The sequence below is a fragment of the Lithobates pipiens genome, unplaced genomic scaffold, assembly GCF_037356315.1.
Source record: "Lithobates pipiens isolate NorthernLeopardFrog02 unplaced genomic scaffold, aLitPip1_a1.2 Scaffold_8, whole genome shotgun sequence".
Taxonomy (NCBI): domain Eukaryota; kingdom Metazoa; phylum Chordata; class Amphibia; order Anura; family Ranidae; genus Lithobates; species Lithobates pipiens.
Genome location: NW_027507903.1, coordinates 491,712,924 through 491,734,822, shown reverse-complemented (window position 1 = coordinate 491,734,822; position 21,899 = coordinate 491,712,924). Strand labels below are relative to the sequence as shown.

At 44.3% G+C, this 21,899-nt stretch overlaps 1 protein-coding gene across 1 annotated transcript in view; it reads right to left on the bottom strand.

The window, feature by feature from the left end:
- Positions 1–21,899, bottom strand: part of ITPR2 (inositol 1,4,5-trisphosphate receptor type 2) — a 482,081-nt gene that overhangs the window by 129,370 nt on the left and 330,812 nt on the right. The window contains exons 38-43 of the mRNA XM_077469087.1: positions 16,029–16,137; positions 12,848–13,035; positions 11,426–11,606; positions 2,918–3,177; positions 1,100–1,300; positions 177–287 (exon numbers count right to left, since the gene is read on the bottom strand). Of these exons, the coding sequence (XP_077325213.1) occupies positions 177–287; positions 1,100–1,300; positions 2,918–3,177; positions 11,426–11,606; positions 12,848–13,035; positions 16,029–16,137 (1,050 nt within the window). The remainder of the gene's footprint in view (positions 1–176; positions 288–1,099; positions 1,301–2,917; positions 3,178–11,425; positions 11,607–12,847; positions 13,036–16,028; positions 16,138–21,899) is intronic.

The following is a 21,899-nucleotide window of genomic DNA, read 5'->3' as shown; positions in this document are numbered from 1 at the left end:
CTCTTAAAATGATAGTGTTTTATTCCTGCACTACCACTGGTGATCTATCAAATGTCAAGGGCAGCCCCCATTCCACCCAACATATCTTAAGTTATAGTTATGCTCTTGGCTACTAAGCCAACTATCCCCACACCTTGGTGCCATGCAGTTGCTCACGATGCAATAAAATTTGGTACCTTTAATTGCAGCACCAGGTCCATACGGTACTTCCCCAGCGGGTTGATGTCATTCAGAATTAAGGCAATGATGATGTCAATCCCATTAGACTCGTGAGTCGCTATACAAGTCTGCAAAACACAAATTAGTCCATTTGCTTGATTAGGAAGAAACACGATTGCCATCCAAAGGAAACACATAATTGTTTCAAAAATACTACATCTATTAAGGTGCAAAAAAGTAAATGTTTCACTGACCCCCACCATCTAACTGTTTACATGTGCAGAACTTTACATTATTATTCCGCCTCCTCACCAAAAATCAGCTTTCATAATGCAACTTCCTTCAGGAGCAATACTGTCAGGTTTAGCCTTGTTTACATTGGTTCAAAGCTGAACTCCAACCCTTCTTTTCCATCTTGCACAACTGTACAGGCTCCCCTACTGCACTGAAATTGCTTACTCTGATTTCTCACAGTGTGCCATAGAAGCTGCAGCAAGTCAAAGTCCACCTCGTTTACTGGCTGGAGGACATCAAATATCATCTAGCTCTATCCTCACCAGCCTAGCTGTCTCTGGTCTGCCCCTTTCATTCATTGGATTCTAGATCTTTCAGTCATGGAGGCTCAGCAGATGTGGGCATTACCTAGGGCAGATGCACACATCAAATTGCATAATCTTTCCCAGTAGCCAGCCCACACTGTAAAGCACCTTGCTAAACCCTCCACCAGCCATGATCTGCATCCTTTTTAAAGAAAAGTACAGAGACCCAAAGTCTAAAATAAGTTATGTCATGAAAATGGAAAAGCTTTATTTAAAAATGTCATCCCTGGTTCCTACTTCCTCCCATCATTGATGATGGGAGGAAGTAGGAACCAGGGAAGGAAAAATAAAAACAGATTTAATTTCGGCTTTACATCACACAGTCTTTGCATGCTATATACCTGATTCTCATGACAGGGCCCTTGGCAGTATTCTGTTAAGCTCTCCAGTGTTTGGTTTACCAGAGCCACGTTCCGTTCATTGATGTACAGCCCAAGCAGGCCTAGACCTCCTGTTGTGCTCCCGCAAATACAATCCAAGAACTGGAGTGTCTCGCACACTAGGTTGTAGTTGGTCTTGTTGTTCTGGTTCCTCAAAAAGTTCTGAAAAAAAAGACAGCTGAATATTGGATGGTGTAGTGTAAGAATGACTCACATTAATGAGATAAAAGTTAATTCCCATGATAGAGACAATTATACTATCAGTATTTAAAGCATACCCAATGTAAAAACCATCCCAGGAGATCAGTAGTAGATAGAAGGTCTTTATCTATCCTAAACTCCTTGCAACTAGAACTTGTTACTATACTTACCTCGGGTTTATGTGCACTCGCTGACCCAAGTGCAATCGCTGCACCACGTGCACTCCCAGACCCACGTGCACACACACAATACACAAGCACTAATGATCCACACACACTACTCATTGAACACTCAGGTACTTGCAAAACACAGGTACTACCTGACACTAATACTCAATACAGCCCACGTGCACTCACAGCACTCATGTACTTTCAATACACAGGTACACACTCACCCTACACAGGTACTATGACCCCTGTTATAACCTCTTGTTTTCAACTCACCACTTAGTCCAGTTCCATTTGGTCTAAGTTCCAGAAAGCTCAAAGATGAGCAGGCTCACAATGAGTTATACATAAAGTTATATAGGCCTGAAGCACATGTGACCAATTAACCTCTCCCCTTAATTAGCAGACTGAAGGAAGCAAAGAAACAAAAAGCTGTTTAAAAAGTGATTGAAAAAGGTGTTAAAAAGCTACAAGAAAAAGCCCCAAAAATAACCTAAAAATGCAACCCAACAATTATCAGCAGTCAAAAGCAAAACTTGTTCACACTCTCCACTCCAGGTCCCCACTGTTTAGCTTCCAACCAGCAGTCTGAAGAACTCAGAAGAACTTAGAAGGAAAGTGCCAGAGGGGACTTCACAAGTTCAAAGATTGCACCAGTGGAAACTTTACTTGGGTATAACGCTAAATCTATAAGAAAAGCCATTTCTACAATCTCTTGATTAGTCTGGAGTGCCTCCAGAAATTGTGAAGCCATTATAACCCAAGCTAAGTGACTTTTTAAGATATCCCTATAAGCATGCACACCGATGTCAATGCTCATTTGCTAGGAAGAAGGATAGATAGCGTGTGCATGTGTGTGTTGTATGCATTTGTAATACTCTGTATGTCTTCTACTGTTATATTCAAATTGTAAGTAGTTTGTACGTACAACAGTCATGTTTAGTAAAACACATCAGTATACTAGAGGGGTTTCTGCTTCCTTGCTTTAACACTAAGTAACCTAAAAGAAACAAAGCAAAACTGCTGCAGGCAGGAAGAAACATTTGCGCAGTGCCCTCTGCGCCAGTGATCAGACTGTACATTGTAACTTTGCAACAAGTCACAAAGTGAAAAGCTGCAGCAGGAGCTGTTCTTTGTCAGACATTTGTGAACACAGTCAAAAACTGCATTGGTACCAATATGTACATGACTCTGTCATCTGAATGATGCCTAACCAAAGATTGTTCTGTCCTCCTGGAAGGAAAAGCAGATGAAGGCATTGTCAGGGGGAGCTCTATGAACTCTGTAAGCGGTAATAAATACCTGGAAGTGTTACACTGATATATTACTGAGCAAGCAAGCTCTTAACATGAAAAACCAAATGTGGTACTAGATCCAATTTAAGTCTGCACAGGCATCGTGTCTTCCCTACCTGAAGGCCAAGGTTGTGGTTCTCGCAAAGCAGCTGAAGGAACCTCAGGATCGGCTGCATGATTTCTATGACAGGGCTCATGGTGACCGACTCCTCTGCTGCCTTCTCTTCACCTCCTCCGTTATCTCCTCCAGAGCCCATCATATCCATATCTGGATCTATCGCTTTTCGGTAAATGCCGTATGCCTTGGACGTTGCAGTGGAGGCCTCCGCCAGCTGCCCCTTCATCCCATCTTTAAGATGGAACTGAGAATCTCTTACTGAAAAAAAAAATATTATGGGTTGAGCCTGCTGGATTCCTCCCATATCTCTGCACTCTGCACAAGCTATGTACAGCTCAATGATGAGGTCACCACTAATTTTACAAGGTAATAGCTCACTTTGCAAATTAATTTTGGGCATATAAAGTGGATTTATATCCTTTGTGGCTATTGAGGAATATAGTTAAATTAAATTTTAATACCTGTAATTTAGTTTTAAAGTATATCTCAAGACAACATTTTTTATTAAAGTCTAAAGTTTAGTCAAAACTTTAACAAAATGGCACAAGGGGCAGTACTTAAAGTCAATGAAAGGAGTCCCTTGTGCTGCTGACTAAATTTTAACTTACATATCAAGTCCTCTGACCAGCAACCCCCCCCCCCACCCCCCCCCCCCCCACCGCCACAGTCATAATATTCTGGTGCTGCAAATCTATGAATGGAGGAGATAGGCCTCTTCATTCATCTGCCTGTCCTCTTCATAGTTCACTTTTAATTGCGAGACGTTACAGTGCAGTTTCTATGAATAGGGGGTGGTGGGATAGGTAGAAAAGACAAGAGAGCGTGAATCTCCCCAGTGGGCATTTCACATAGTAAAACCTGAAAGGGCTGCTAACCCTTCTGTATTCTTTTTGAGCTTTAAAGTTGGACTCTGGGCTGGAACAACGAAAAAATGCTTGGTATATCTAAGGGTCCTAAAATAAGGAGAAATACCGTATTATGCACTCCAGCAGGCTTCCTCTGTCCGCGCAACCAGTCCATCGTTGTCGCCTCTGTAAGCTGCCCACGCTCCTTCACATACAATATAGGGTTGCTACTATCCCTGCACTTTATGTGACAACACCGAGCAACCCCCCCCCCCCCCCCCCTCCCCAACCACCACAGGGAGAAGAGGACAGCACTGAAGCCTTCTGGAACAGCGAAAAGGGTAAGTAATAGAACTCCTTCCTCTACCCCCCTAGATATAATAAGCATTTAACCACCATTTGTTTTGCAGGGGGACCTCATTGCAATGGTATTTTTGTATTTGAGCCTGGAGTTAAGCTTTCACCCACTTTGGTGGATACCTAGAATGTGATCCAGAGCATAAACATAGGGGAAAAAAAAGAGTGAAAGAAGCAAATGACTTCCCACTTGACTACCCATCTGCTGATTGCCCCCACACTCTTCTTTCAACTTTCTTCGCTGACTAGTTTTCTATCCCCCATGACACCGATTGTTGGGCATCCGAGATTCCCTCTGGGCATTTCAGGTCCGGCCTTTACCGTACAGGCTCCGCAAGGGCTTTAACGGGCCTCTAACTTTTTACAGCCCGCAGGCTGGATCCCCACCGAGACTTTAATGTCGGTACAAACGCCAATTACACTGGACTTTTGGAGAGCTATTCAGCTTCCTCACTTTCTTAGCTCCATGCCTAAACATGCACTCTTCACACAAACTCCACTCATTTGAAGAACTCTGCTCTGTGACAGACCTATTTGTGAATCCCTCTCTATGTCTTAGAAAATGTTGCTGGATCTACAAGCTACCGCAGACCCTCCTTTCTTGACAAAATATGAAAAGGACCTACAAACCACATTTACTGAGCCCCAAAAAGAATGTATACTTTTATTCACGCAAAAGTCATGACTTTGTAGTAAATGTCAGGAAATTTTCCTACAAATTAACAACACGCTGGTATCGCACTCCATCAATTTTGGCTAAAATATTTCCCAATCAGTTGCTGGCGCTGTGAGCAACTATTCTCCATATTTTTTGGGAATGCCCCAAACTTCAAACATTTTGGCAACCGTTCCTTTGACTCATTCAGAAATTCAGAGACATTCCCCTATCCAATGATCCTGCTGTAGTTCTACTAAACCTTACTCCCATGTCAAGAAAGCGGTATCACAAATCCCTTTTTAAACACCTTCTCAACACCACTCAGGCTTGCATACCGAGCTGATGGAAGCAACAATCTGCCCGCACAGTGGCCCAATGGTTCGCAAGGGTTAATGATATTGAATGAATGGAAGATTTGATTGCAACTATTCGGGACAAATCTGAGAAACATAAGTCCAGGTGGTTCTACTGGGACCTTTTTCGCTTCTTGGATGAATACCTTCACTATAAATAGTTCGGCCTTAATGAGTGCCAGAATCTTCACCTTTAAACCTGTTGTTCGCATTGCTTGATGAGCATAGGATGTCCCTCACTCCCTAGGTGGGACTTTCCCACATAACCCTTCCCCCCTCTTTTTTTTCTCTCTCTCTCTGTTTCCCTCTTTTATCTCTTTTCCTTATTATAATCCAAAAATTGGGATACCCCGCAATACTTCCCCCATGTACCAATAATTGTTTTTCAAGAACAAGGGGACTTACTTCTATTGAAGAACAAGTGATTACACAATTCACCTATGCGGACACCTAGACTAATGCCTCATACACACGATCAAACAATCCGGCGGAAAAGTCCGGCGGAATATCCGCCCGTGTGTGGGCTCCGGCGGACTTTTTTTTACCCAAAAGTCCGGCGGACTAAGAAAGTATTTTTGCACTCCAATCTGTCCACCGGCGGACAGTACGGCCGTGTGTGTGTGCCAGTCTGCCGTACTTTTGAAAGGAGCGGACTTTTCCTGCCCGGAGAAAAGTCTGCTCATTTTGAGCGCGTCTCCAGGTAGCCGGGCCAGCGAAGGAGGCGTCGCTGGCCCCGTCACCTGGTATGGACTTAAAGGGGAATCCCTACGCCGAAAAATCGGCGTGGGGGTCCCCCCCTAGGTCCATATCAGACCCTTATCCGAGCACGCTACCCGGCCGGCCAGGAAAGGGGGTGGGGACCAGCGAGCGCTCCCCCCCCTCCTGAGCCGTACCAGGCCGCGTGCCCTCAACATGGGGGGGTGCCTTGGGGAAGGGGGGGCCGCGCGGCCCCCCCAACACAAAGCACCTTGTCCCCATGTTGATGAGGACAAGGGCCTCTTCCCGACAACCCTGACCGTTGGTTGTCGGGGTCTGCGGGCGGGGGGCTTATAGGAATCCAGGAGCCCCCTTTAATAAGGGGGCCCCCGGATCCCGGCCCCCCACCCTATGTGAATGAGTATGGGGTACAATGTACCCCTACCCATTCACCTGTGAAAAAAAGTTTAAAAAAAAACACACAAGGGGGTCTTCTTCCGTCTTCGGGGGTCTTCTCGCCGGACGCTATCTTCTGCTATTTTGCTAGCTCTTTCACCACTTGTAAAAGAGCTAGAAGAAGGCGCGGTGGCCCGGCAAGAAGAACCGAAGAGGGGGATAAGACCCCCGAAGAGGGGGACAAGACCCCCGAAGTCGGAAGAAGAGGGCGGCGGCGAAGAAGAAAGACGGGCTCCTCCGCTAGTGAAAGAGCTAGCAAAAGAGCAGAAGATAGCCGAGGAGTCCGGCGAGAAGACCCCCGGAGCTGTGCAATAAACTATTTTAACCCTTGTGTGTTGTTTTTTTTAAAACTTTTTTTCACAGGTGAATGGGTAGGGGTACATTGTACCCCATACTCATTCACATAGGGTGGGGGGCCGGGATCCGGGGGCCCCCTTATTAAAGGGGACTCCTGGATTCCGATAAGCCCTCGCCCGCAGACCCCGACAACCAACGGCCAGGGTTGTTGGGAAGAGGCCCTTGTCCTCATCAACATGGGGACTAGGTGCTTTGGGTTGGGGGGGTTGCGCGGCCCCCCTTCCCCAAGGCACCCCCCCATGTTGAGGGCACGCGGCCTGGTACGGCTCAGGGGGGGGCTCGCTCGTCCCCACCCCCTTTCCTGGCCGGCCGGGTAGCGTGCTCGGATAAGGGTCTGATATGGACCTAGGGGGGGACCCCCACACCGATTTTTCGGCGTAGGGATTCCCCTTTAAGTCCATACCAGGTGACGGGGCCACCAACGCCTCCTTCACTGGCCCCGGCTACCTGGAGATGCGCTCAAAATGAGCGGACTTTCCTCCGCATGTGTGGGCGAGTCCGTTCATTTCAAAAGTACGGCGGATAGTCCGGCAGACTTAGTACGCCGTATTAGTCCGCCGCAAAAGTGCCGTGTGTGGGCAGGTAGCTCGTTCGGAAAGTCTGGCGGACAGTCCGGCGGAAAGTCCGCCAGACTAAGTCCGCCGGATAGTCTGCTACGTGTGTACGCGGCATTACGCATCCTAGGTACTGGAGATCCCTGCACACCTACAGCTTTATTCTCTGGTAATTACCCTGAATAACCCTATACCCAGTAGGATGCATTCAGATGCTGTCCATTTATATGCTATTTTGTGTGGACTACCTATTCTGTCTTTTCATTGTTTATGTCGCATACCACTAAATAAAAAAAATAAAAAAAGAGTGAAAGGGTGCAGATCGCTTTAATTGTTCATAATATGCTCACATAGAAACAACCAATGTGTTTTAAGGGGCCAAAGACTCCCCCCTTCATTAGGGCTCTGTAACTTTGACAAGAAATACCAGACAGATCTACACAGATAGCTACGGACCTGTCTGATATATTTTTTTTCAAGACCAAGACCAAGTTCAAGACCTGTCAAAGTTGATGAGCCATGGTGTTTTTTTTTTTTGCCACATTGGCTGTTTTTGGTGATGATATTATTGTGATAGACCCAACTGGGACAGGGGCTTTTGGAGGGGACTGCAGGCTAGCCCCTTGACCACTGACTATGGGCCCTGGCGTTTGGGGGGGCTCTATTCTTTAGGAAGTGTGTGCCTGGGGGACCTTTTGAGGGGTTTTACTTCAGATTTAAGTCCATGTTTTCCAGAAACTCAGACTCTGAGGACTGGAGAACCCAGATACAGATTTGGGGCATCTGTGTTTTGTTGGGGTATAGACAGCCCAAACCACATTGGCTGCTTCAACCCCCTCCTAGACTCAGAGACTCAAAGAAGATGATTATAATCAGCTCAAAACAACCTGATGCTGGGGTCTCCTGCTGTTATTTGTAATTTGTTTATTAAGGTGTCATGAGCAGGGCCCTCTGATTCCTCCTGTATTGAATTGTATTGTGACTGTACTATGTGCTCTCATGTTCTGCGCAAACTGTTGGTGCTATATTAACCCTGTATAATAATGATAATGTGTTTACTGTTAAGTGTCTTTCTCCCATTGTGTAATTCCCCCACTGTGTGCCTCCTAGGTGTGAATTCTCATTGTTAATTGAGTAACATATTGTTTCTGTCTGTTTGCTAATCCTCATGGAGATATGATTAGTCTTGTGTCAACTTTACCTTGTTACCGAACCATTGTGGGATGTTTACCCCAATATGTAATATTTGTTTTTGTTATTCATGTGGTAACCGCCCCTATTTTTGAAGTATTAAAAAAAAACAAAAAAAAACGGTATTTCTGTTCAATAAACAATGAAACCTTTGGTTTTGGCCTCAACATCTTGCCTGTGTACGATGCTTGGGGTAAAGGGCTGCTATTAGCTATCGGTCTACTGGAAGGGTTTGGGGGGCAGGAGGCACTGTTTGGCGGAGGCACCCAGTCTGGGTGCTAAGTGGTTGTCACAGTTATGAACAAATAAAGCCATTTGGTTTGATGCTCATGTTGTATTTTTATGCTCTGAGTAATAAAAGCCTGACAGAGATACAAACCCTTTTTTGTTAATTCAAAGCAAAAAGATAACTGGAGTTTCACTTTTTAAACAATTTCAGGATTTCATTTATAACAGTGTTTTCTGTTTTGCGAAAGCAGTCCATGCGAATCATTATTATATAAAAATTCCATCTCTTCAAAAGTCCAATTACCAGTTGTTTGCTTTCAACAAGGACACTAATTATTTATGGTAATTAAGGTCCATAATGAATGCCACAGAGTTAGTTGAGACAACACAAGGAAATAAAAAACTGCGGAGGAGTTACCTGCGAAGTACTTTGAGAAGTGCCATCATAAAAAGGCTTCAGATAAACGTGAGTTTTATCACTTTCTGGGCTGCAGCGCATCAAACCGATCCATTACTACAAATTAACATCTGCTGGCTAAACATGCAGATGGGATTGTCCAGATTTTTTTACCAGCACATTTTTGAAAACTAAAGTGATGACTTCAAAAATACATTATTTGATGAAGGATTTTGCACTATATTTTTTTGACTGCAAATCAACAAAACACATTGGGGGAGATTTACTAAAACTGGTGTACACAGAATCTGGTGCAGCTGTGTATAATAACCAACTGGCTTCTAATTTCATCTTGTTAAATTGAGCTTTTGACAATAAAACCTGGAAGATGGTTGGCTACTATGCACAGCTGCACTAGATTCTGTGTGCACCAGTTTTAGTAAATCCCACCCATTGACTTACAACAGCAGATAGTTGTACACATAAACAAGATGTGTTTTAAAATAAATTTTAATCGTCAATAATTTTTAGAAAGGAATGTGTGAAAAATTGGCTGCGAAAATTTTCATAAATTTTTTTTGAAGACAGTGGTCAAGCCATGTTGTGTGCAGTGCATGCGGCGCACACAGGCTGCAAGGGGGAAGTAAGGAGGTAGAAGGGAACAGATGCAGCATCCACCTAAGTGAGTATAAATATATTTTTTATGAAACCCCATACTTCTCTATTAAGGTAGGATAAGACAAATGCTGCGTACACACGATCAGACTATCCAGCGGACAGCATTCCCCGGGACTGTGACATCAGGTGAATGGGTAGGAGTACATCATTATTAAAAGGGGGCTCCCGGATTCCGATAAGCCCTCCGCCCGCAGACCCCGACAACCAACGGCCAGGGTTGTTGGGAAGAGGCCCTTGTCCTCATCAACATGGGACAAGGTGCTTTGGGATGGGGGGCTGCAGGGCCCCCCCTTCCCCAAAGCACCCACCCCCCAATATTGGGGGCATGTGGCCTGGTACGGCTCGAGGGGGGGCTCACTTGTCCCCACCCCCTTTCCTGACCGGCTGGGCTGCGTGCTCGGATAAGGGTCTGGTATGGACTTTGGAGGTACCCCCACGCGGTTAAGAGGTTCCCCTTTAAATACATACCAGGCGATGGGGCTAGCAAGGTGTCAATCTCGCCGATGGAGGCGGCGACATTGACTTCCTTTGCTAGTCCCATCTACCTGGAGTCACATTCAAAATTAATGAACTTTACTCCGTGTGTGGGCAAGTCCATTCATTTGAAAAGTCCGGCGGACTAGCACACAGACGAGTGGATTGTCCGCCGGACAGCCGAGTCCGCTGGACAATTTTGAGTCAAGACTTCTTTCTAAGTCCGCAGGACTTTTGGGAAGAAAAAGTCAGAGAAACCAATATAGAGAAACCAATCCCCTCTGTTTTCAGTGGCTGTGTTTACTATGCTTTAGTTTGTGAATGAACCAGGAGCTCTGTGCAGAGTTATTCCTGTCCATTTCATTCTGTGCATTTGAGGTTGCAGAGATGGAGATTGAGGGCTATGTCCTCAATCTCTTTTCTCTGTCCCAAAGGTGAAACATCAGAGATCTGTTTAGACTCCTGATATTTCCCCAAAGCCCCCCCCCCCCCCCCCCCAACAGGGCTCCTAAAAATTGTAAAAAATTATTAAAAATAAAATTGTAATAAATAAATAAAATAAAATGATAAAGGGATAAACGGCCAGGGGTCAGGAAGGGGCCCTCATGGTTTTTTGCCCCTGGGTCCTGAAGGTTCTAGTTATGCCTCTGCCCTGCACTACATATTATTTATGCCCTCCCCTAACCCTGCACTAGTTACATTGTATACCCCTGCACTCCTTACATAGGCTCAAGTTTTAAATTCCCCCCCCCCTTTTAGCTAAACTTTTTCTACAACCACAAGTGCAACTGCTCTAGCTGTCACATTCTTCTTTCTTTTCTTGAAGAAGGCAGCCCATCTTGGAATCATACACACAGGCCCACTGCTTCAAGCTAATTTAGATATTGCCTGCAATGCCTGGCGAATTTGGCAAGCTTTACAACTTGCAAAGCTTGCCAAACGTGTCCATTCCAGTTAATAGAAGTGTGCCACAAATGTGTTCTAAATGCTGGATATGTATGATGTGGTAGCAATCACTTAAAGTGGGACCTCAAAGCATACATATAGTATCTGTCAATGCACCAATGCTGCAGAGCACTATAATGTACATACCATGTGCTGTGGTGAGCTACATGAATAAAAATGTCCCAGGTGCTTTTGGGTGTGCTGTTGGCCCATTCAAAATACAAAGGATGATTTGATGCAATGCACCTCAACACACAATAAAAAAAATTGTCTCTCACTAACCCCTCCCCCTCCCTGTACAGTTTTCTGCACATTACCTCTCTTCTTGGGTAAAGACATGGACTCACACTCGTCGTCCTTCTTCTTGGTGCCCAGGTCAATGGTGTTGACGGTCACAGTGGCTCGGATCTCCTGCTGGGCAGCTTTCATCCTGTCGTACAAGACCTTGAAAAACTTCTCCGATTTTTTCTGCTCGTTTAATTGGTGGTAAAATGAACCCTGTTGGAAAATAATGTACTCACGTTATATCACATAGAAAAGCAATGGAGAAAAGTGAATTTGGGACCTGGCTGTGCTGTCTGGCAGGGGTGCCTGGATCACAATACTTTCTGAATAGCACCCAATACATTTCAATTGTGTTCTTAGCTGTTTTAGTGAAGTTCATCTCTAAAGTGTAATTCCAGCCAAAACTCTTTTTGTTTTGGATACAGTGAAAATTGGGGAGATTTACTCTTACTTTGCTGTGCTGGGGACAACATGGTAACTAGGACAGGAAATGAGGAAGCATTCAGGAACACAGTGAGCAATAAAAGGCTGATGGAGGTTGCATCCTTCTACTCTACTAACATGAAGTGCTTCTGTTGTGATTTGTCCCCCTTGAAAATTGCTCCAGACTTTTTGTCCTAGTGACACATAGTCACTGGCACAGCAAGAAGAAGATAATGGGATGACACAAAGAGAAAAAAAACAAAGACAATCTACTATCCAAAACTGAAGAAAAAAGTCTGGACTAGGTACACTTTAAAGTTAGAAAAATATGACAGTTTCCTTTTTACTTACGTTACTTTTGCTAAGTTTTACTAAGTTTTAAAGAGTAACTCTACTTTAAAAAAAAATTAAATAATTCCGCTCTGGGTGATCTATGCACATTGCAGGGATTTTAACAAACTTTGCAGATTCCTACCTTTTGTTATTCTGAAGAAAAAGTGGTTTGTTTGTCTATGTCCATGTGGAAAGTGAATGTGAATGAGTTTATCATTCAGTTGCTGCACTTGCAGAGCTCTAATGAGGAAAGTGTCAGGGTCTCCAGACGTGATTAACCCTCTAGGAGTATCTCACCAGAACTGACATGTTTGTTGCAGGGGATGCCCAAAAGTGCAGACTTCTCGGAAAACCAGTGAGCCAGTCACACAAGCAGGAAATGACATATCTGGGGGGCGTTCTGTATAGCATTTGTGTACAAAACTCCTCCAGGTAGCCATATTGCATTGTATTTTACAGAAAATGATAGCGCTGCAGATTAAATAAAATGTAAGTGCTGGTGTAGAATACAGGTCCAACACAACAAATCTATTCACCTTTCAAATGCGAATTTTAAGATCTGACATATTACAAAGGCTAAAATATTGGTGAATTCCAGATTGGAACTGGACAGGCCAAATGATGTTACAATATATCAGAAGACAGAGGCAGCCATATTGGAAGGTGGGTGGCCTATCAAGGGGTGTTTTTGTTCTTACCTGTATTTGGGTGTTTCCACCCTCCAGCAGCGCAATTCCAAGTAAGATTCCTTCAGAAAATATCCGATCGTTTTTGGTGCTAACAATGACATCTATGACCAGTTCAGAAGCACCCTCCTTGTCAAGAAGGCACTGAATATCCATCATGGAAGCCCCTGACTTCTTGTCGCTGTCCGGGATGGAGAAGGCTGGTAAAAAGCAGACAACGGAGTTAGTGTTTGGGATCCTCTGTTCTCTTACTCCCCCATTGTGTTTTGTTAAAGCAGAACTCCAGCTTTCCCTTCAGTCTTCTTCCACAGTTGTACAGGCTCCTCTAGTCCTTTCCTCCCCAGCCTACTTTCCCTGGCCCCAGGGCTGTCACTAATATTGACTGGACCCTGGGCAAACATGTCTCTGGTCCCACCCCCCTGCTAGGCACAGCAGCACTCTGGAGCCCCACTCTCTGCTCCGCTAACACTGGCTGCAGCCACCCTGTTATTTGAGCCCTCACTCTCATTGGCCCTTTGCACTGTCTATCTATCATCGGGATGCTACTGATTGGGCAGGACCCTGTAGATGCCCAGGGTGGAGGCTGCATGTATTGCGTATCCGCACATTGCAGAGTGTATGTGCTGGAAAGCAAAAGCCAGGAAAACTATTTTCGAGCAGCGCAGGCTCAAGGGGCAGCTGCTTTGGGCCACACAACAATGACTGGGCCCGGGGCAGCCTCTCATTTTGCACTGCATTAAAGACGGCCCTGCCTGGCCCACCCATTTCATTCATTGGATTTCTGTTAATCATGGTTGCTCAGTATTACAAGTGGGTTTTACCTAGGCTAATCTGCATGCAAATACAGCCTGCCTAGGAATGCCCACTCCTCCAGACTGACATCCACCCATTAAGGTATCTGATCTTTGCATAACTCCTCCCAGGAGCCAACCCACTGCTTCCATCGGGGTTGAGGGCCTGATAGTCATGTAATGCACCCTGCTGGTCCCTCCCACCAGCCATGATGGGCCTGCATTGGCTATAGAAGCACAAAGACCTGGTGATGATGTCACTGGGTCTATAAAGGTATATAATGAAAACGGAAATGTTTTATTTAAAAATTTCATTAGCTTGTTGATTAGAAGGAAAAGAATGAACTTTGAAAGGAAAAATAAGAGCAAATTAAACTTCAACTTTAAAAGAATAAAAGGTGAGTGAAATGTGGTACAAGGTAGGACCGAAATATCCCTTTTGGTATTCTGGAGAGCAGCAAAAACCCTGCAGTATATCAGCCTCAAAAGTGAGAATTCCGTTTCGGAGTCGATTGTTCAGGCTCAGAGCGGCAGTCTGCGGTCTGTGAGAATTGGATGATTCAGGACCTACACCAATGTAATAGTGAGTGAAAACAAAAAAAGCTCCAGACATTCTCCATCAGTACCGGATGGACAATTGTCTTTATTCAACCTTACCTACTATATACAGTAAGGGAAAAAAGTATTTGATCCCCTGCTGATTTTATATGTTTGCCCACTGACAAACAAATAATCAGTCTATAATTATAATGGTCTGTTTATTTTAACAGTAAGAGACAAAATAACAACAACAAAATAGTCCAGAAAAATGTATTTCAAAAAAGTTATACATTTATTTGCATTTTAAACGTTGAAAAAAGTATTTGATCCCTTCGCAAAACATGACTTAGTACTTGGTGGCAAAACTCTTGTTGTCAATCACTGAGGTCAGATGTTTCTTATAGTTGGCCACTAGGTTTGCACACATCTCAGGAGGGATTTTGTCCCACTCCTCTTTGAAGATCCTCTCCAAGTCATTAAGGTTTGGAGGCTGACGTTAGTTAACTTGAACCTCCAGCTCCCACCATATATTTTCTATGGGTTTAAGGCCTGGAGACTACCTAGGCCACTCCAGGACCGTAATGTGCTTCTTCTTTAGCCACTCCTTTGTTGCCTTGGCCATGTGTTTTGGGTCATCGTTATACTGGAATACCCATCCTGGACCCATTTTCAATGCTCTGGCTGAGGGAAGGAGATTCTCACCCAAGATTTAATGGTACATGGCCCTGTCCATCGTCCCTTTGATGCGGTGAAGTTGTACTGTCACACCCCCAAAGCATAATGTTTCCACCTCTATGTTTGACGGTAGGGATGATTTGAGTTGATGCCAAAGAGCTCGATTTTGGTCTCATCTGACCAGAACACTTTCACCCAGTCCTCCTCTGAATCATTTAGATGTTCATTAGCAAACTTCAGACAGACCTGTACATGTTCTTTCTTGAGCAGGGGGACCTTGCAGGCTCTGCAAGATTTCAGTCTTTCACGGCGTAGTGTATTACCTTGAGATACTGTCTTGAGATCATTGCAAGATTCTCCTGTGAGGGTCTGGGCTGATTCCTTACCATTCTCATGATCACTGAAACTCCACGAGGTGAGATCTTGCATGGAGCCCCAGACCGAGGGAGGTTGCCAGTTATTTTGTGTTTCTTCCATTTGTGAATAATTGCACCGACTGTTTTCAGCCTTCCACCAAGCTGCTTGGTGATGGGAATCTGATTGATTGCTTCTGTCGACAGGTGTCTTTTATACAGGTAACAAGCTGAGATTAGGAGCACTCCCTTTAAGAGAGTGCTCCTAATCTCAGCTCGTTACCTGTATAGAAGACACCTGGGAGCCAGAAATCTTGCTGATTGATAGGGGATCAAATACTTATTTCACTCATTAAAATGCAAATCAATTTATCATTTTTTTGAAATGTGTTTTTCTGGATATTTTTGTTGTTATTCTGTCTCTCACTGTTAAAATAACCCTACCATTAAAATTATATACTGATAATTTCTTTGTCAGTGGGCAAACATACAAAATCAGCAGGGGGTCAAAAACTTTTTTTCCTCTCACTGTAACTATGTAACTATGTAGTAGGTAACAAGTATGATAAAATGTAACAGTAAATGATCCAATGGAGCAGCCCAGCCCTACCCTATGGCCTAAACTTACTAATGGGAATTATATCATTTACAAACAATATTTATTAATATTATAATTATTTCCATTATTATAGCATCAATACTTTGATTGCTTTCTCCATCATTGTTCGAGGAATTACTGTGACACACCTTTGAAACTTCAGAAATTAATTTACTAAAATCAAACCGAATGAGCCCCCTAAGCCCTAACAGAAGCCACAAGGAAATGACAGTTACCGACTGCTGCTCCGGATTTCACATATCCTGCCGTCAGTGGCCCGTTCAGAGAGGAGCCGTAGTCACCCTTGAAGTAACGATTCAGAAGTATTTTGCGCAGCGTGACACCCTGTAGAAGGTAAGAATTCTATGTAAGCACCTGTAAAATCAATTCACAATTACACAACTACTGAAGTTGATCCCCAAGGAAAACTTCTGGATTTTCTTATAGGTAAGAAAAAAGTGGAGTTAGGGCTCATTTACACTAGAGGTTGGGTGGAGGGGAGTAAAACCCTGTGGTTGAGCCTCACCTGCTGGAAAGGCAGCGGCCGGGGTGTACGCATGCCACGGCTGCAATGCCTTGCTTTGCAGCCACAGCAGGGATCGCATTAGACAGGCACTATTGGCCGCCTATCGTGACCTATTCAAGTGAATGTGGCCAGGCTGCAATTGCATGGTAGTCCAGTATTTAGGGGGTTAAAAAAGGTGGCGAGAAGGCAATACATCACCTCCTAACCGCGTGTGAAATGTTCTCTGAAAAGTGATCTGAACACCGATCACTTCTCAGAGAGCACTGCAAGTGTAAATGAAGCCTTCAGGCCCTTTCACACTGTCTGAGTCCACCAGTGGATCCACTTGCTCAGCAGGGGATCTCTCCGCTGGTACCTGTTGAGCAGGCGGATGACAGGTCCAGGTCTGGTCCGCTGTCCTTTATGGGATGTCAGATGGAAACAGACTGCCTGTCCATTTCCATCCGACTGTTATCCGATTGTGTCACACCCCCTATCCGTCAGGATTGGATGTCGGTGGCTGCCAATGGATACATGTCTGTTGACATTCGCCGATCCACAGAAAGCTATGGATGGTCTGATCGGGTCCGCCTGAAAACGGATAGGTTGACCTGATCGGTCCACCCATGTGACAGGGGCCTAAGACAAAGCAAGAACAAACAATAATGATAACAATATAACAGTCCAAAAATATAACATTTGTGTACAGAAGACACCACGTAGATCTCTTTTTCACGACACACTGTTATTGCTCTCTAATATTATTAAAGAGGACCTCTCATCAGACATATTTTCTCATGGTAAAGCGGATGTTTACCCATAGCAACTTGATAAAAATATAATGTCCTTTATTAAGGAACATACTGTACATTCCACATTAATAATTATGCTACCAAAATGAGTGTGTGCTGTAAATTTCCTCCAGCACTGTTCCTGTTTCTTCTTGCTGAAGGCTGCAATTTTGCTGAAGCCCAGAGCCCCTGAGCAGCAGTAAATCTTTAGGCAGTCGGTAGATCAGCCTTTACATTTTCAGCACAGTGCCTAAAAATAGAGAGCAACTGAGCATGTGCAGAGCAGGGTGAGACTGTGTATTACTGGATTTTAAACAGTATAGACACTTATTTTTAATGTTTTACATAGCTATACCTGCAAAAGAGGCCAGCCTAAAGTGATCTAGCAGGACTTAATTTTCTGACTAAAGTTCCACTTTAAAGTGGTAGTAAACTAATTTTTCGATCTTCTACCTACAGGTAAGCCTAAAATAAAGCTTACCTGTAGGTACAGTGAATATCTCCTAAACTTGCACTGTTTAGGAGATATTCACACTGGATACAGCTGGTGATGTCACCGGCGCATGCGCTCTGAAGGTCCGTCATACAATGCTGGACTTTCGGAGCTCTGTGCAGTAGCCGAGGGCTCCCATGCGAATTCACGGAGTGACGTCACTGTGGTCCTGGCCACTCATACAGCCAGAACCCGCAAACCTAGAAGGATGACTGGGGGAAGATGAAAGCCACCACTGGAGGGCTTTGTTCTAAAGGTAAGTAATTCATAATGTGCTAGTATGCAATGCATGCTACTAGCACATTATGCCATTGCCTTGCAGGGGATTTTTTTTGAGAGAGAGAGAGACGCGGTTTCCTACCACTTTAAGAACATACAGGCTCAATAATGTGTCAGTGTACCACTTCTAGCCATTTACCTCTCACAGAGATAACAGCACTCCCCCTAACAATGCCTTCATCTACGTTCCCCTTCAGAAAGATGGCTCCATCTTTGCTGAGGCATCAACCAAGGTCACTATCTACACAACGACACAATCATGTAAGTCCTGGTGCCTGTGTAGTTCTTGGCTGTGTTCACAAAAGTCTGCCACAGATCAACCCCTTCTGCAGCCTCTTACCTTGTAACATGCTACAATTTTACAATGCTACACTCTGATCAGTGGAGGAGAGGAGACTCAGGAAATACTTCCTCCTGCCTGCAGCAGATTGATAGCATCATCTCAGCCTGGGTAAAGTCATTGCACTAGAGATTAAGGATGGCTTTGTTATAATAAAAGTTGGGACTCTGCTGAAAAATGATACAGTAAGGCAAATCCATTTTGCACTACAAGTGCAAACTAAAAGTGCAAAGTGCACTTGAAATTGCACTGAAAGTGCACTTGGTAGTGCAGTTGCTGTAAATCTGAGGGGTAGAAATGAGTGGAAGCTCTGCTGATTTTATTATCCAATCATGTGCAAGCTAAAATGCTGTTTTTTTATTTTCCTTGCATGTCCCCCTCGGATCTGCAGCGACTGCACTTCAGTGCAATTTCAAGTAGTTTGCACTTGTAGTGCAAAGAGGATTTGCCTTTAGTAAATAACGCCCAGTTGCTATATATTGAGACAGGTTTGGTTTTTATACAGAGGTTGCTGAAAGATTCACCAGACAATCTCCCAAAGATATGTGTGTAGTATTGGGAGCTCTTCGCTGCACCTAGACACATCAGATAAAATATAAAATGGCCGTGCCTAGATTTGTATTATATTGTGACAGTAATCCAGACACTAATGCACTCAGAAAAGACATTCTTCTGCATCATTTCATGAACTGCTGGATGAACAAGCACTTTTTTCTTGGCATCATATCCCTTCATGGAAGTAGCAATTAACTGTACATATGAAAATGATACATCTCAAATCAGACCCGTAAGGGCCGGTTCACACTGCAGGCGCGGCGAGGCGTCTCCGACTTGCCTCGCCGCGACCTGCGGCGGCCTCGGCGGCGACTTGCAGAGGACTTCTGTATAGAAGTCAATGCAAGTCGCCCCCGAAGTCGCCCAGAAGTAGTACAGGAACCTTTTTTCTGAGTCGGAGCGACTCGAGTCGCTCCTCTCAGAACGGTTCCATTGTACAGAACGGGGGCGACTTGCGGGAGCGAGGCGAGGCGAGTCGTGTCGCCTCGCATCGCCCGCTGTGTGAAACGGCCCTTAATCTGAAGTTTTGATCATTTGTATTCCTTTTTTTTTTAATGCTTGCATGCTATAAATTGAGTTTTTAAAAATGTTGGATTTGTTTTCATTACTCGTATAATACGAGGAGCGCTCAAGTCAAACCAGGACTTTTAATTTTACAGGTATAAAAAGAGAGGCTGGCGTTGCAGTGCTACATGCAGTAGTAAGTAAGTCCTATTACTGATGGTCGCAGGCCAGTCCAGACACTGTTAATCAAGATGGCAGACAAAGTGCGCGCATGGAACAGCGTTTGGTGATGAAGTTTCTTGTGAACTAAGGCGTAAAACCCGTGGATATACACAGAAGACTTTAAGCATAATACAGTGATGAGACAGTCAGCCGCAGCGAGACATCTGAATGGTGTAAACATTTCAATGATGGCTGTACGTTCGTCAGTGACGATCCCGGCTGTGGTGGTTCCCAGCCAACAACAGTCATTCTTGTGAACATTCAGCGTCCGGAATTCCTGATCCTGGATAATCGACACATATTCTCTCATGAAATTGCACAAGAGACAAATTTTGGGGTCGGTAAACACAATCATTCACGATTGTCCTAGGATGGCTCAGGCGTACTGACAAATATTTCTATGCCAAGGCTTTCCAGGCATTAGTTAACCACTTGGGTACTGGGCACTATTACCCCCTTCCTCCCCAGTCCAATTTTCAGTGCTGTCACACTTTGAATGACAAAGAGCTTTCCTTTGGTGTATTTAATCACCACTGTTTTTTACTTTTTGCTAAATAAACAAAAAGAGACTGAAAATTTTGAAATAAAAAAAAACTGAAATTTTTTTCATAGTTTGTTATAAAATTTTTTAAACAATTATTCTCCTTCACTGACTGATGTGTGCTGATGAGACTGCACTGGTGGGTACTGATGAGGAGGCACTGATGAGGCTTCACTGATAGGTGGTACTGAAGTGAACTGATAGACTGCACTGATAGATGGCATTGAAGGGCATCAGTCGCCACTAATGGGCACTGATAGGTGGCACTTATGGGCACTAATTGGCAGCACTGGTGGGCACCGATTGACATCACTGGTGGGCACTGTTGGGACTGCACTGGTAATCAGGACACTGATAATCAGTGGTCTGATTATCAGTGTACATGTCCCTTTCACACAAGCCAGTTATCTGCTCTCTTCTCCTCTCCTCATGCTGTCATGCAATAACTGGTGTTCTGCCGAAAACGCCAACTCGTCAAATTCTCCAACCGTGTCACGTTTGGTGACTCTCAGTGACTCTCCAGCAGCATTAATTGGAGATTTTGTCATGAGTTACCTGTTTTCACAGAACACCGGCAGCGTATACACTACGGTACACGCTATAATGAGCGCACATTGTTAAGCCCCATACGCACACATCAGATTTTCTGCTGATTTTTGTCTTCAGATTTACCAAAACTATGTGGTGCAAGGGCCTGCCTGATTGCATACAAAATGAAACGTCTAAGGTTTGACCTCATATTATATGGTTTTGGTAAATCTGAAGGAAAAAAATCAGTAGAAACTCTGATAGTGTGTATGGGGCTTTAGTCAGCCCGCTACTAACCAACAACATGGCCGCCTCCAAGGAGGACAAAGTTTTTCCTCCTTACCCAGTGCTCTTTCAATATAGCCAACTCTTCCTGTACCGTACTGTAGACGCTGCCGGTGTTCTGTGAAAATGGGTAACCCGTCAAAATCTGCAATTACAGCTGCTGGAGAGTCACCGGAAGAGATATGGTTGGAGATTTTGGCAGAACACCGACTTCTGTTTACATCGCGATCAGCTATGATTGGACACAGCTGATTACATGGTAAACAGTCGCAGAATAGCCCTTTACCTCAATCTATGATCAGCTGTGTCCGGTAGGCATGATCATATGACATCTTCCAAGAACTGGCAGGCATCGCTGTAGCCATCATTTGGCTAAAGCGTGGTTGGCAAGTGGTTAAACGTGGTTAAGCACTGGGATGAGTATATAAGTGTAGCAGGGAGTATGTTGAAAAATAAAAGCAGTTTCCACTCCTTCAAATTCATTTTTATTATATAGACTCAAAAGTCCTGGTTTGGCTTGAACGCCCCTTGTATCTTTATTTTACAAATACAAAATTCTGAGTTGCTGCTCCCTCTCTGACAGTGCCTATGTGAGTGTACCTTCATACAGTATGATAGTGTAGAAGAGCTCTACTGTGTACCATGTTTTAAGATTTAACAAAGGAGTCATTTGGATATGCTGGTGTGCTGTCATCCATGTTTCTGATGTGAACCCTAGAGAAGGACGGGCAACCGCACAGCATAAACAGCAGAAAGAAATGTAGTAAATTCAGGACACATCCCTCAATTCTATCCAAATGTAAAATGTTCACATCTGATTGCAGCACCCCTGTAACTTACAAGCTCTCTCCATTCGGAATCAAAGTTATGAAAACTTTTCAAACATTTTCTTTAAGTCTCGGAACTGTGATCACACCATCACACACAATCCCAGACAATTAACTATTTAATAATGCACTAGACTGTGCCCGGAATATCTGACTGCCCCCCCCCCCCTCCCCATCGCTACACGTTGCAAGCGCAGCCACCAGACGTCTTCAGAGCGAAGCCAAGGGAGACAGCGC